The sequence below is a fragment of the Dioscorea cayenensis genome, chromosome 2 (genome assembly GCF_009730915.1).
Source record: "Dioscorea cayenensis subsp. rotundata cultivar TDr96_F1 chromosome 2, TDr96_F1_v2_PseudoChromosome.rev07_lg8_w22 25.fasta, whole genome shotgun sequence".
Classification (NCBI taxonomy): domain Eukaryota; kingdom Viridiplantae; phylum Streptophyta; class Magnoliopsida; order Dioscoreales; family Dioscoreaceae; genus Dioscorea; species Dioscorea cayenensis.
In genome coordinates this window covers 4,356,949-4,372,424 of record NC_052472.1, presented here as the reverse complement: position 1 = coordinate 4,372,424, position 15,476 = coordinate 4,356,949, and the positions used below count along the sequence as shown (strand labels likewise).

At 38.7% G+C, this 15,476-nt stretch overlaps 1 protein-coding gene across 1 annotated transcript; it reads right to left on the bottom strand.

Annotated features, from left to right (window-relative positions):
• Window positions 1-13,256: 13,256 nt before the first annotated feature.
• Window positions 13,257-14,697, bottom strand: LOC120271985 (expansin-like A2). The gene is made up of 4 exons (XM_039278683.1): window positions 14,605-14,697; window positions 14,383-14,523; window positions 14,113-14,202; window positions 13,257-13,505 (listed from the first exon to the last, which is right to left on the bottom strand). Exons 1-4 carry the CDS (start codon window positions 14,695-14,697, stop codon window positions 13,257-13,259), a joined length of 573 nt encoding a protein of 190 aa, XP_039134617.1.
• Between the last annotated feature and the right edge of the window lie 779 nt (window positions 14,698-15,476).

Genomic DNA, 15,476 nt, shown 5'->3' with positions numbered 1-15,476 from the left:
ATGTTGGGGTGAGAACTTTCATTCGAGCGATGACAATATGTCTTCCTCGCGACATTGACATATATTTCCCTTTTTGCCCTTGGGATGGAGGGAAAAATACCGCCCAATCACATCACATCACGTCTACTCTATCTTCTATGCATACAACTGTGCACTTTTTTGTTTGCCTATCTGACTGCTGTTTGTTGTTTACATCTTCTTTTTCTTCTTCTTCGTCTTCTTTTTGTTCTTCATTTCATTTGGTTTGTACGATTTGGTTTTTGGCTGGTATATTATGGAGAATTTTTGCGGTATTGCTAGATTCAACGGGGAAGGAAGAGTGCTAATGTTCACGGTTCAGACTTCTTGGGAGTTGGTGTTAGCTGAGATATGTGAGCGATGGGTCTTAAAGTTTCCCTTGTCGAGGAAGTTTATCACACCGCATGGATATAAAACGGCTTTTGTCCAATGAAAACGATGTTGACTTCCAGCAGATGTGTCACGTGCACTCCATCTTCAAATGCGGTCTAGTTGATCTTTGTTGTCCACGACTGCAGACAATGTGCCATTGCGAATCCTAATGAAATGAGTTTTTACTCGTTGTAAGTTCCTTCTTTTATTTGATCCAGTTGTATGGGTCCATTATTGTTTTAAATATATCGCTCATCGCTTAACATATTGTACTATTCGCTTACGTTAATTGGTAACGGTTTAAGTATTTAAGTTAACGTTTAAATATTGGCATTATCCCTTAAATATTATATTCTCTGCTTAATATATTGATCTTTTCATTTGATGAAGTGTTGGCGGGGAATTGAGATTCTCTGAGTGCTCCTGTTCAATCCTATGGTGACCATGGCGGTGTGGGATGTCTTCCATCCTCGTCGGGACCATTACGAAGTGCTATCGCTGGATATTGGATAACGCTTTTGACGGTGTGGAACATTTTCGGGGCGATGCCCAAATCATGCGTGCATCAAACGGGATTTCTGACTTCATATTCATAAAGAACGAGAAACATCGGCGTGATCGTGGAATCGCGTTGCCGATGGTTGTCGTTGGCGCCTTCATGCTTCAAAGGTATAATAAAAATACTTTTGGAATCAAGACAATCAACCCATCACGCACTACGGTGGTCGGCATAGGGTCACGGTCATCCGAGCGTCCCAAAAAATAGAGTAAGCGCCTGAGTGATTCGAAGCTTTCAGGGCCAAGCCCCTTGTGCAAGGCCGCATCGACATTCGGAGAAGGACATGTTGTTTCGAACATGGTGTCCACATACCATCTGGCGAGCTTGGTTGGGGAAAAAGAGCATGCCAGTGGTCGCTTAGCCGGTGACATCTCCGACTGTTGCTTTGCTTTGGTATATGGATAAGGTGGTGCGGACAAATCCGGCGGCGTGCGATCGTGGAAAAGAGGCGGTGATCCTTTTAGGCGATGCGTTCTTTTCTTTCGTGCGCGCTGTATTGTGAGTTTCAAGAGGAGACTGCGGTGCTGACTAGCGTTTCTCGATGGTACCCAGCCTCCTTGAAAAATATCCGGGGATACACTCTTTTGGGTGCCTACGAAAGATGGAAACAATGATCCACGTCACGCCCTGGTATAATCGACAACCCGAGACCGATGCTAATTGGACTTGGTTCATATCTAGAAGTTAGGCGATGCTTTATCACGAGGAAGGAGATTATCATTAGATAATTACCTTCGTGATCGAGGTCGCAGTCGAAGGGCCTTGTAAAGCGCATTAGAGAGTCTTCCCTTCTTACGCCACATGCATCTGTCTTCGACATTTGGAGGCCACCTTTATGCCAGCAATGTCGAGACTTGGGAAGGCATTGAGGGATGAGTGCTGTCGAGTGCTTCCGCAGTGCGTGGGCATCCACGACTAAAAGATTTTGATGATACTCGTGAATGAAGCTGCGAGCCACATCACCGAGCTCATCCGTTGATTAATGAATCGGATATGGCACATTAGTCGAATTATCTGTCGTGAGGTGATCGTTGGGGTGAGATGTATTCAAATGTCGCGAGTCGTTCAATGCTTGGATCAAAGAAGCTCGTCATTTACCGGTGACCAATGGTCGACTCCATAGATTCTGGCAAATTTTGATTTACACTTAACATTTCGTGTTACCCTTTAAAATGTTTTTCATCTTTGTTTAATTAGACTTCTCCGACATTAGATATTGATCTTATCGTTTAACTTTTTAGAATAATGTTTAAACAGGTTCACGAATTATTTAACCATCACTATCTTTGTTTAACGTTATTTGTAGGTACAAGTTGATGCGTATGTTATGTAACCGGCGTGAGCAAGTGAACAAATGGGAGACCTACTTATGCCTAGACATACATTCGAAGATAGAGATAATTGTTGAGGATAGCGAAATCTTCAGCGTTGGTCGTTGTGTCGATGATCGTTACGAAGTGATCGACCAGTGCAGTAACTCTGTGGATCTTGCCATCAGAACTTGTTCTTGTCAAAGGTGGCAAGTTTATGGTTTCCTTGTAAACACGCTTTTAGCGCTGCAATAATAATGCGCAGACAGACCAACGTTCATCGATTTGTTAGTGGCTACTTCACCGCCGACAATTACAACTGAGCGTATAAGGAAGCTATATTCCCCATACCCGTGATGATGTGAGGCCTTAGACGAGAATCGTGAGCTTGCCGATTTGACCGTTTGTGACGAGAAGGCAGTCAAGGCGTCCTAGAGCGAAAAGGAGGATCGAGTCACAAGAGTTTGATGTCCATGAGTTACATTGCAGTCGCTGCCATGGATCCGGTCACAATCATAGATCTTGTAATGAAACATGCGCCCTGACTAGGCATCTAGAATAAAGTCGACTTTCTAAAAGAGAAACAATTTGAATTGATCGCCAATTTTTCATATATTTAAACTCTTATTCTTCACGTATGTTATCCGATTATTTAAAGCAGACAGGATGTTATGTTAAACATAGAACCTCGTAATTTTAAATGTTTCAAACTCGATATTTAAAGCGATATATGGTAAAGTTAAATAATTAAAAATGAAATGTAAACAATCACACGCCATGGATCCGGTCTGACAAATCGAGATCTTGTAATGAAACGCTCACGAGCTAGGCATTGTAAGACAAGTCGACTTCTAAAGATAAAACAATTTGAATTGGATCATGCAATTTTTCATATATAAACTCTTATTCTTCACCGTTGTTATCAATTATTTAAAAGAGACAGTGATTTATGTTAAAGCGGAGAACACCGTAATTTTTAACTGTTTCAAAGCGATATTTAAAGCGATATATGGTAAAAGTTAAATAATTATCGAAATGTAAACAATCACCTATCAGTAGATTAAACAATGAAATAAAAGCAGAATGGAATTTAACATGCTTTTACAATTGAAAACAAACAAAAATTTACATTGACATGTACAAGTCATGTTCAACGAAAAATGAAAAACAATGAATTGAATACAAGTCTTGGTGTTCATGAAAAGCTAAAATTTAACCCGCGGACGACTCATCTCTCTCTCATGGGCGCGGCTGCCCTCCTCCCTTAAGTATGCGGAGGTAACATACTTTAATCTCGTGTGGAGCGTCACACGCTGCGGTGGCCGTGGCGTGTCACGCCGAAAGCCACTGCTCGATGTATGTGTCATAGACCGCGATAGACGGCGCAATCGACGCTGACACTTGTTTCTGCCGTGGGCTTTCCGCGTCGCATGTCGAGTGGGTACTGCGGAGCGCGCCGACTCACCGAACTCCATATCGGCAGTATGCTGTATGACGATTCCGGTATCGAGATACGCAGAGATTGAGATTAACATAGCGAATTAAATAACAAACACTATCGGTCGAGATAATTAAAGAACTTACCAAGGCTGTCCGTCACGTCTCTGCACGCACGATGAAGAATAATGCACCAGATTCTATGCATCGTCATTGTCAGACGACGATGACATGGAAGCGGCCATTCATTACTCTGGGAGGACGACACTTGAACTTTCATGCAAGCTGCGCACAACATCTGGACGATCATAGCCATAGTTGTCTCCGTGCTAAGTGAAACGTCCTCGCTTTGACATAAAGCGTGCTCAATGGTCTTATGATGGAGGCGCCGCTTCTTAGCATTGGATATGGTCACTTTCTGTTCGGCCGACTTTTTGTATTATGCATACAAAAGCGCCCCATCACATCATTCATGTGACCATCTCCTTCCCTCAAGCGCAGTGTATAAATCGCAGTGCGTCTTGGCAGCGGTCAAATAGCTGTTCTTCCTGACGGTGCTCGAGTTTAAATGATAACGGATATAATTAGACCATATTCTAAATAGTTAAATGATATTAATCAATGTTCAAATGATGTATAAACTAATCAAACGTTAAGCAGGTAAAACTTAAACGTATAACATATAAACATTTCCAAACAATATCAATAGAAAGTTAAAACATCGGTAAACCAAAATTTAAACCACCATCTCGAAACTTTAAACTTACCCGCTAAGCTTCCAGATCGATCTCAACCCATCTTCTTCTCGGAACGAAGACCTGCTTCGAGCCGCCCTTGTCCCATTATCGACTGGCCTCGACCATCTCTCCTCGCGGCTGACCGGCTGTGTCTCACTGCACCGGCCGTCGAGCCTCGGGTTGGGTGCTCAAAGACCGTACACGCATCTTCCTTCGAGCGGGGACGATCGGCGACAACATCAAACTCGAGGTCAACATCCCTCACGTGGTGGTTATGGCTAGGATCGTGTCCCGCTTGATGCAAGACATTTTATTAACGCGCTTTACGCCACCAGCCTGAATGTAATCAATTATCTTCTCACGCCTGCGCCACCTGGCGAACAAGCGATCAGCTCCCGGAGAGACAACTCTGGGGCTTGTTCTTGCTCTTCGTGGGATCAGTCCGCCTTTTGATGCCGCGTTAATCTCGGCAGCCGGGTTCCACCCTGGGTCGAGGATTTCGCGTAACAAGAGAGTCGACGATCTTTTTCCACCGGGCCAGGACGCCATCATCATCTCACTTAATGGCCCTCCACCGCATGGCGGTCATGTCATCAATCCGGCGACGGTCACCGTTAATGTTGATCGTACCGCCGCGTTTTGGCGTATTGAGCCCATCGCGCCGCTGCGGTGACAGTAGGCAAGATGGCGTTCTCCTCTTTTTCGCAAGTCCCTCTCGATCGTGGCCGCCTTTAGAACGGCACACCTCGGCGATGCCGCCATCACGCCACCGTGTCTCGTGTGGTCCCAGTGCTTCAGCTGTGGAGGGATCGGCGAATGAGTCGCGTGTGACTTCCGCAGCCTCAACATTTTACACGAGCTGATGCCCGAGGAAACTCGTTATCAACAAGTTCCGGGCACGCGCAGATAAGAGTTGGGTGTTTCGAGTACCCTCGCCTAATCGTCGCCGGGTGCCGCCACTGGCCCGGTAGGGCCGCTATGGTCGTCGCACAATCGGGAACCGTCATGTCGTCGTAGTTGCATGTAATCTGGCGGTGGGAGGGCCCGGGCTGGCCGAGGAATGCTGCGTGCGCGCTGGTGGCCGGAAGCGTCGTGAACTGTCGAGCACGCATCGATAGTAGGGCGTCCGCCTCTCATCCCCGCCGAAAGCAAGCGGTTCTTTCGAGCAAATAGCATCCATCCGTCGGCGTCCAAACATATATTTCTTCTTCTCAAAGACTCACACTGAACCAGCCTTCGTGAAACCAACATATGTAAACCAAACAATTTCTAAAGAAAATTCATTCGCTTTTTAAAACTATGCAACAAACTAAAGTTAAATATAGTTTTTAGTATATTAAACATTATCGTGATTTATTTAAACCGGTGTCACAATAAGTTTAAACCTTTTATTAATAAGTTTTACACAGAGAATAAAACATTTAAACACTAAATAAAATGTTTAAACATCAGACTTAAGTGTTAAACATTGTCCATGATTTATTACCTCTTTCTTCGAAGCGACGACAAGCTGGTTTCTACCGCCGCTTGCTTCCGGTGACCACTCTCACCGTGAAAGCACGATCCTGGATCTTGCCGATCGACTTTTCTTTCCCATTCCGTCACCAGAAAAACCATACGCCAAGCGTGACCGAGCCACCCCTTAACATATCCGTGGTTGGCCTCTTCCGGCCGTGACCCAGTCTCTGCACTCGGTGCCGCGCGCGTGGAATATCCTCCATCGCCCACTGCATGTGCGTCGCCCACGCCCACGCGTGACGCCTCATGGCGGTGTAGATCATCGACATAATCAACGCATTCACATGTGGAACCGAGCATGACGTGGATTTGGGAAGAGGACAGACTCCATGAGGCACACCATCGTGAGTTTTGAAATCAAAAATTTTCTTCTTCTCTGCCGAAGCTCAAGTTGGCAAGCAGCGTCTTTGATGGAGTCCGCAGCTTCTCATAGGTTTTGATAAATACCTACCTTCGAACACCGAGCTGGACGTGTCTTCTTGAAACACCCATCGCAGCTTTACCATCACAACGCGAAACCAAGAACGAGGGCCACATCTCGAGGCCCTCAAAACTCGCGATGCGCTCCCATCGAATTTATTGGTGCAGCCATCGCATCTCTGCAATAGAGAATCGTGAAGGGCCCTCTCTTGGTAGATACAGCTTCCGGTCAGCTGAATGTCAGAAACGGTAAGAACTTTTCTGATGATCTCCCAAAGGTCGAGGGGTCATGTTATCTTTCAATTCAATGGCAAGGTCTCCACTCACCGGTGTCAAATAACATCGCCCCATTAACTAGGTCGACCGAGCATAGCCAAAAAGCCGCGCACATAATAACAACAGATTAAGCGAAATATAAGCTTTTAAACGGGTAACATTCGCTTAATAAACGGAAATATCATTTTGTTAAACAGAGAACTAGTTTGATTAACACGAGACAACAATACTTTAAACAGTAGACAACAAAATTTCTAAATTGTAAACATCCTCATTTGTTAAACGAAACCCTCATAAAACTCGAAACCATATCAAATGAAAGGGGAATCAGAGCATGAGTAAACATGAGTCACACAAACTCATAACAATAATACTATTCCGATAGTTGTATACGCATCGAAAAGCGCAAAACAACATCAAAACCCCAGGCCGAGAAATCTCCCACAGACTAACAAAACCTCCAAATAGAGAAATCCCACCGCAGTATTTCAATATCTTCCAACATGTAAACAGGAGCAACAAAACAAAACCGAAAAATCTTTCTTTTGTAACAGCCAGCTAACATAAAACCATGCTCACACTCTTTAGTTTGCAAACCGATGAAGGAATGCTCATCCATACTTGCTGCCAAGTTGGCCTTACTGAACTTCCTCCCATATCTGAAATGGTCACAGCTACGACTCCTTCATGCAAGGGCAGCATGTCCATAAAATTTAAATAAATACTGTTGACATCCGTTACATGCTTTGGGGTTGGAAAGTAGCATGGAAACTAGGAAGGGTTTTTGGGGAGTGCAAACTAACGGGTGCTTCTTGGCAACAACGAAAACTTAGAGGGCAGGGATTTGGCACTTAACCCCATAACAAATATTTTGATGTATTGTTTTTAAATAAAGAAAAGATGAAACTACATACATTTCAAAATAATTTAGATATTATTATTTATTTCAGTTGATTATAATTAAATATTTATATTAAATAGTTCATATTATTATTATTATTATTATCTTATTATTATTATTATTATTATTATTATTATTACAAAATTGGGAAGAGGGTAGACATGTTAAATCCTTCCATTCCTCTCCTACATTTCCTCAAATTTGGGGGTACTGGAAATTACCTCCTCAATTCCTCCATTTAGGATTCCATTCCTATTCTTGTAGCATATCCAAAATGTGTTACCTCAAGATTTGTGTTTATTCCGATTCCTTAGTAATGATTACCCCAATCCAAACGCACACTAAGCTCCATGGATTGCCGAATACCATACTTTCAAACCGTGATCTTATCTTTTGTCAGTGGGTTTTTGGTGTAAATTTTTTCGAGTTCTCAGCGAGTGGGTTCTACATTTATCTTCTGCCTACCACTCTTAGACATGCGGACATACTAAAATGGTGAATCGGTGCCTTGAAAATTGCTTGAGATGTATGCTCAAGATTTGCTTTGAGCAATGGATGAAATAGTTATCATTAGCGTAATTTTGGTACAATACTACTTTTCATAGTTCCATCAAAATGAGTCCCTTTGAAGCTTTTGTATGGTTTGCGCCACCACCGCAGCTTATCCTATTTACCGGGAGGTTATAGAATGCCATGGTGGACCGCTGACTGCTGAAAGGGAGTCAATTAATCAACTCTTTCAGAAATGGTTGCTTGAAGTCCAATACTGAATGAAGCAGATGGCTGATAGGAAACGAACTGAGAAAACTTTCAATATTGGGACCAAGTATTACCGAGCTTCAAACTTATAAGCATACCACAATCAACCAAGGCAACTCAAGATGTAGTAGCATCATTGCTATGGTCTCATTTTTGGTGGAGGATAAAAATTTGTCCAGCTGCTCACAAGATCAAGTTTGCCCCCTGAAATTTAAATCCATAATATGTTCCACATTTCCTAACTTTGTCCCTATTACTCTGATCTTATTTCAACACCGGTGCTTCCTCCCTTCAAGCTATTACAATCTCAACCTTCTAGCGAATTGACAGGAGAATAGTTGCTTACTAATCGGTTCCTACCTAATGGCTCATATGACATTTCACCATCGGCCAGCATGAAAAATGGCTAATGAGATGCAAGCCTCGCTTTTACTTAATTCTCCTTGTGGACAAGGAAATTAGATTGGGGAGAGTATTGATATAAGATATTTAGATGTGGAGTCGCTTGTTTAGATGTGGGGTTAGTTGAATCGCTTAATTAGCTTTTTATTCCTCATTATGTCTTTTTCATTTATTTGTTAGGATGTTATGGAGTCTAGATGATACGAGTTATCTAAGAAATTGAAGTTTCTTCATTGTCTATCGTGTTCATCTAGAATCTCTCCTTTCTATTCTACTTCTCCTCACAAATTTATTATTCTATTAGTCACACATCATAATGCTATCAATTGGAGTGTTCTTCTAAATCATAGTGATCCAGTAATTGGTTTTCTTTTGTTTACAGATATGAAATTTTCCAGCTAATGGTTAATCTCTAAGTGACAGGAAAAATACAATGATCTAATATGGAAAATTTAGAAGATATCAAAATCTTATTAGAAGTATTATCAGAAAAACCTTGCCATTATTTTATTAATATTTGAGAATATTTCATGATTCAAGCTTGTTTATGATGTATCATTGTTACTAATTTTTCACTTTGGTATTCTTATATATGAAGTAGAATATGTGGATTTATTCAGAATTTTAGCAAGTGCAAATTGTCAGGGAAATAGCAAAACAAAATCCCTTACATATATATAATATAAAAATTATATAATAGTATATTAATTTTAAAAAAAATCTTTATTACCAACCATCCATTTTACAAAATTCCCTTATATAATATAAAAATTATAAAAATCTTTATCATCTCAAATAAATTTTTTTAAAAACAAGAAAAGAAATTCAAAAAAATTAGCTAATTTATATAATAAAAATCTAAATAAAATGAATAAATAATTTAAAATAAAGTCAATATTGCTATTCATATGCCAGGTTTTTTTTTTACAAATTAGAATAGATAATCTAAAAATATTATAAAAATATTTATTTTAGAAAAACATGTTTATAAAATTTTATTATATAATCTCTTGACATTCAATAAATGGGTCATAGTACTAAAAAATTGTAAAAAATTATTGTTCCACAACTTAATTTTCTATAAATTAGTATATATATTATTTTTAAAAGTATATTTTTAGGAAAAATATTTATAAAAATATAATATTTTGTCTCCTTTCATTTTTACTTGTACTCAATCATAAAATCATTTTCATCTAAAAATTTTTCTTCTAAAAACTTTTAGTATCACTGAGTTCAACAATCGCCATGTATAGTATTTGTTGTTTCACTGAGCTCAACAATCGTCATGATTATTTTCTGTTTCTTTAGGGCTTGCTAGTTTGGAGGTTTTTGGGGATTTTGTTAGGTATGGTTTTGGATCAAAGGTTAAATGGGAGTTAGGGTATATGAGAGTTAAATGGAGGGTTGAAAAATCTCCATTTAACCCTAATACTCAACCCTCCAAAATGGGGGGTCTAGAGGTTTTCATATTTCATAAGACTGAAATGCCCTTAATGAATTTAAATAATTATATCCATGTCCTAGAGAAAAGTTTAGGTTTTGGTTTTGAATTTGAATAGTTCTTTTTGCATAAAATAAAATATATATTATAAATTGTGAAATAATAACATTTAATTAAATAACGTGAATGTAACATAAAATACAATTTATAGCCTCAAAGGTATTTTTATTAATATTAATATAAAAACTTTACCTTCTATTAACTTAAATCCAAACATTAGAAGGTTTGATAACCTCCATTTATCTTACCATAATCACAAACAAAGTAAAACTTAAAATCTCTTTTTACTTTACCTTACCCTACTCTACCCTATTTTACAAAACCCTCCTTCCCCTCATCCAAGGAAAGCCTTAGTTTCTGTTAACTGATAATAAGGTAAACCAACATCATCAATATTCGTTTCTTATTTTTGTTTGTTTGTGATAGCTATCCAAGTTGATCTTCCTTTAAACTACATTTGCTATAGTAATTTTGCCAAAAAGATTTCTCCTTGAATAATCATGATTTGTCAATGTACATTTGCATCTCAAAAGCCTTAGAGGAATATATTAAATTATATCTAGTTAATAGGAGGTTAATTTTTGAGGCAATAATATATGAGTTGGATTTAAAGATTATTAATTTTTGAGGCGATTATAACTGCCTTTATTAAATTAGTTCCTGAAAAAACCAGGGCGGTAGGCTATAGAGATGGTTATAACCATTTAATTGTCTTTATAGGTTATGAAAACCACCTCAAACATTTTTTAGCATAGTATTATATTATAAAAAATAAAATGATTGAATAATTAAGATGATTCATGGTGTGGTCACCTGCCGCTAAAATTTAACTACTTTCACAACACACCCAATTAGAGCCTTTATCCCAGGAAAACATCGGCGAAGCTCTTTCTTTTGGAAGGGCATTCTCCCGTCCCTTGAGCCTTTCCGCTATTGTTCACAATTGGATATTGCAAACGAAGCCTCCACTTGGTTTTGATTCGATAATTGGTATAATGGTATGGCATCTTGTCATGTCTAGTCTGATGCATTTTCGCTAAGCCCTTCTCCCTGGATGTTAGTTAAAGATGGTATTGTGAGCTTCATTCTCGATTTACTTGAGCATGATCCAATTTTTGGAAGATATTCAAAATCGGATCCGTTCTACATCCTCGACCTCTGGCTACCTTGTTTGGAAGTTAATGTCGAATAGAGTTTTCTTAGTTAAATACTTTTGTCAATTCCTAATCGATCGTGGAAAATGCTGCCAGATTACTCCATAAATTTTCAAAAACATCTATCCTAAAAAAATCAATGCCTTCCTCTGGCTCATGTAGGATAACAAAATCCTCACTTTAGACAATCTCTTGGCCAGGAGGTGCAACATGCTTCCCATGGCTACGTGTTATCTCTGTCACAACGAGATTGAAATGGTGGACCACTTGTTTTTTAGATGCGTTACTACTTACACTTGGCATCACTTCATGCATGTGGTTGGTTTTAACAGAGCTCCGACCTCGAGGTCTGATCTTTGGGAGGGCTGGGCCAAGGGCCTGGGTTCCCAGCATCGTTTCCCGTACACTCTATAAGCTAGAACTATCATTTGGCAAATTTGGCTAGGAAGAAATGCATGCATGTTTCAATGTGCTTCTTTCGTTTGGTTCTTCCATTTTTTCTGAAAATTGGCTTCTTGTTTCTTTCTTGGGTTGATGTAGCTCCCGTAGCCAAGAGACAGAAGTTGGAATAGACCTCTTTTGCTTTCAGGCGGTGCATTTAGTTATCAAGGTCTTCCCCGTGCACAAAGCGGTAGAAGACCTCGCCGGCTAGTCTGTGTTCCCTTCCATGTCCACGGCCCCGCTATTTGGCTGTTGTTGTCTAGGGGTCTTCTCGTTTTTTTCTTCTTGTTTGTTCCACTTCCTGTGGCTCTGTGTGGTCTTGGTGTGTTTTTCGCGTTCTGTTCCACTACCTATGGTTTTTGTTTTCGCCTTTATCGTTTTCTTTTTCTTAGTTGTTTTCTATTTGTTCTGCTTTTGTTGCACGCTCCTTTTTTTAAATGCAATTTGTGGTTCATCCACTTTATCAAAAAAAATATATATATTCAAATAACTTGCTATATGTTTCTTTGTTAACTACGAACATTATAAAAATACGGATCAAGTTTGCAAGCATTCCAAGTAGATGATTATGTTTTATTTGTCACACTAAGTACCAACTATGATAAATCTAGTAAAAAAAGAAATAAAAGATAAAAAAAAATAAAAAGATTGGCAAGCACTATGGTAGTAATTTAATATCGACAAAATATTAAACATATCAGACACATAAATCAATCCAAATTATTTGACTATATTTCAGATGTTTAAAAATCTAAAGTTGTAAATTATTTGGTAAAGTTTGAGGTTGTGGTAGAGATATCAAATTCACCCTCTATTCTTGCAAACCTTTCTAGCAGTTGGGGTCAAGAGCTAATTCTAATGATGTTTTTCATAGGTTGAGAAATATGGATATGATTTAGAATCGCCATTAGAAGTTCATACTATAAAAAATATATTTGATGGTAGAAGTTGAAATTCAATCTACTTACTAAAGTTGGGTTAGCCTAATGGATAAAGCATTCATTCCCACATTGGAAGCTGTGCTCACATCGCACACAACGTATAGTAAGTAAAGGTGTTTTGTATATGGCCAGAGGGGTCCCCTGTATATAAGGTGCCATTAGAGTTCCGGTGTAATAACCCAATCCTCATATCACTAGGTGAGGACCATGAGCAGACAATAAATTTCTGGTTATGCGTATGTCCTGATTGCTCTTGCCACATTTATAAAAAAATATATATATATAAAAAATATATATATAAAAAAAAAAAATCCCATTTAACATTAGAACATGCGCAATGATTGTGTACATGTACTATGGGCCTAAATGGGCCTAGCGTCGCACATCTTTAATGCCATTAAAATTTTGATTGTCGATGAATTGATTAGCGCTTAAGAGGGAAATAACACAAAAATAAGTGACTTATCTTGTTATTAATAAAGTATGTTTTTTTTCTCTATCAATCAATCATTTCCATTCTTTTGTATCACAGGTTGAGCACTCTTCTTGAGCAATCTCAATTATCTGGACACCAAACTCATACACTGATCCAATTTTCCAGTTGGCCGGTAGGGTTTCTCTGGTAAAGATCCAAGCAGCCTCGAAGCAACCAATCACTACCACACGGAACTGGAGTGCTCCGGCTGGCGCATTGCTTGTGTTCCAAATGGCACTGTATGCACTTCTTGTCATGAACTTCAAGTATGAAGTTCCAACCTGCATTTCACCAAATACATGCATTTATTAATTACTTCCTCCAAATTAACACTTCAAACCCAATTTGATTTCAAATGGATCTATTAAAAATATCATGATCTTTTTCTTATTCATCTGTATTATGTTAGACCAGTCTCAGAATTATATCGACATTTTATATTGTTATCTGAAGTTTACAAGATGTGTGTGTGATATATATATTATAGCTTTGGTAAATCAAATTAAAGGTCTAGGTTTGGGTTAGAAGACAAGAAGTGGTGTCCAAGGTGATGAGAAGTTTGACATTGAAGTATGATCATATCATAACTTCTATTGAAGAAGCTAGAGATATAGATAAGATCTCTTTGAATGAATTGAGTGGTAGCTTGCAAAGCTTTATGAATCCAGATTTATATAGATTTGCTGATCAAACTACAGACAAGGTGTTATATATCAAAGATGAAGCATCAAGTAGTACTGGTGGTAAACCAAATTACAAATTATCTTGCTCATCTTTTTCTTTCACCATCATGTACCATAAATAGACTCCCACTCTCACTGGATGCTTGATCTTCTTCACTAACTGTATTTTGATCTTGAGATCTACTTAAGTACCAACAATATATACCTGAGCGACATCCACAGTCAAAATATCAGTCTGACCACCCTGGTAGAAATTGACAGCCAAATTGTTTTGGTTTCTGGCTACTGTCTTCCACTTTCAATTCACTGTCAAGTTGTGCTTCTTATACTCACATGAAATCCTGATTTCATGAATTGGGAGTTCACATGTCTTTATGAATGTAGGTCTATTAAAGAAATAATGTGTAGTAATTTTTATATACATACCTTTTGTATTCAATGTTTACAGTGCCCAGTATGTCATGAGTTTAGGAACCTTCCAGGTCTTACCAAAGCCATGAAAGCCTTTCTTGCTCAGAATGAAATCAGTTTGGATGTTCTTCTTGTTAAGGTCAAGGTCTGTCAGGACTACTGTAACTCCTTTCTTCTGCATAATTTGGAGTCCTATACACATTATCTGCAATTCATATAAAAATGAAAATAAAAGTGTTGAACTAAAATTGAGAATTGGAAAAGGAAATGAAAAAAAAGGGTTAACCTGAAAGCAACCTCCACAACCAACACCCTTTCTGTAGAGAGCTGGGCTTGCAGCAGCAACATACCCTCCATTAAAGTCCAAAGCTAGCACCATATCCACAGAGTTCCAGCTTTGAAAGACATATATATATATATATATATAAAGAACGTTAGAGATCATTTAGAGCTGCAAAAGAAGAATGAACAGCTATATGCATATATATGAAACCTGCAAGAGCTGAAGAGCCGAAGAGGAATTGGAATAAGACGCCTTGGATTTGTGAACACAACTATCACAGAAGACAAGCAAAGGAAAGAGAAGTGATGAAAAGATCAAGTAGAAGACAATGGTGGCCATTTGATTAGATTTGAGAATTAGAGTGTGTGTGTGTGTGAGAGAGAGAGACTTCCCAGGAAGCTGTAGTCTTAGTTAAATTGTTGTGTAGGTCTTCTTATTGGAAAAAGACATTAAGGCCACTTTGGCTTAAAATTCCCAGCCTAAGGGGGACTATTATTCTTACTGTGCATCATTTTCAATAAAGGGCATGCCATTTGTGCATGGTTGAAAGACATGGGAAGCAAAAGTCTCCATGTGGTTAATGGGTCTTATAACAGACTAACTTCTAAATTTTAGATTATCTCAAACCAAGGGAGAGAAAGGTTTGATATATGCATGACCGTATAAAATCCTAAATCTACTTAATTGAATTTGTGAAGATGTGAATGTTGACACTAATATTTCCTTTCCATTTTGCAATATTTTCGCTATTTTAGGATCGATAATAATATTATTTTCGGTTTATAGAGATTAAAATCCAAGCTAGCGACCATTATATATTATAATAGCTTATATATAATTGCTTATATTATTGACTCTTATATGCTTATTTAGAA

Excerpts from the sequence above, each read along its gene's own strand:
- LOC120271985 (XM_039278683.1), bottom strand. The coding sequence starts at position 14,697 with ATGGTGCTAGCTTTGGACTTTAATGGAGGGTATGTTGCTGCTGCAAGC. Across the intron at positions 14,203-14,382 it reads GCTTTGGTAAGACCTGGAAG|TGGAAGACAGTAGCCAGAAA; the intron begins GTTCCTAAACTC and ends GTGAATTGAAAG. Across the intron at positions 13,506-14,112 it reads TGACTGTGGATGTCGCTCAG|GTTGGAACTTCATACTTGAA; the intron begins GTATATATTGTT and ends GGTGAAATGCAG.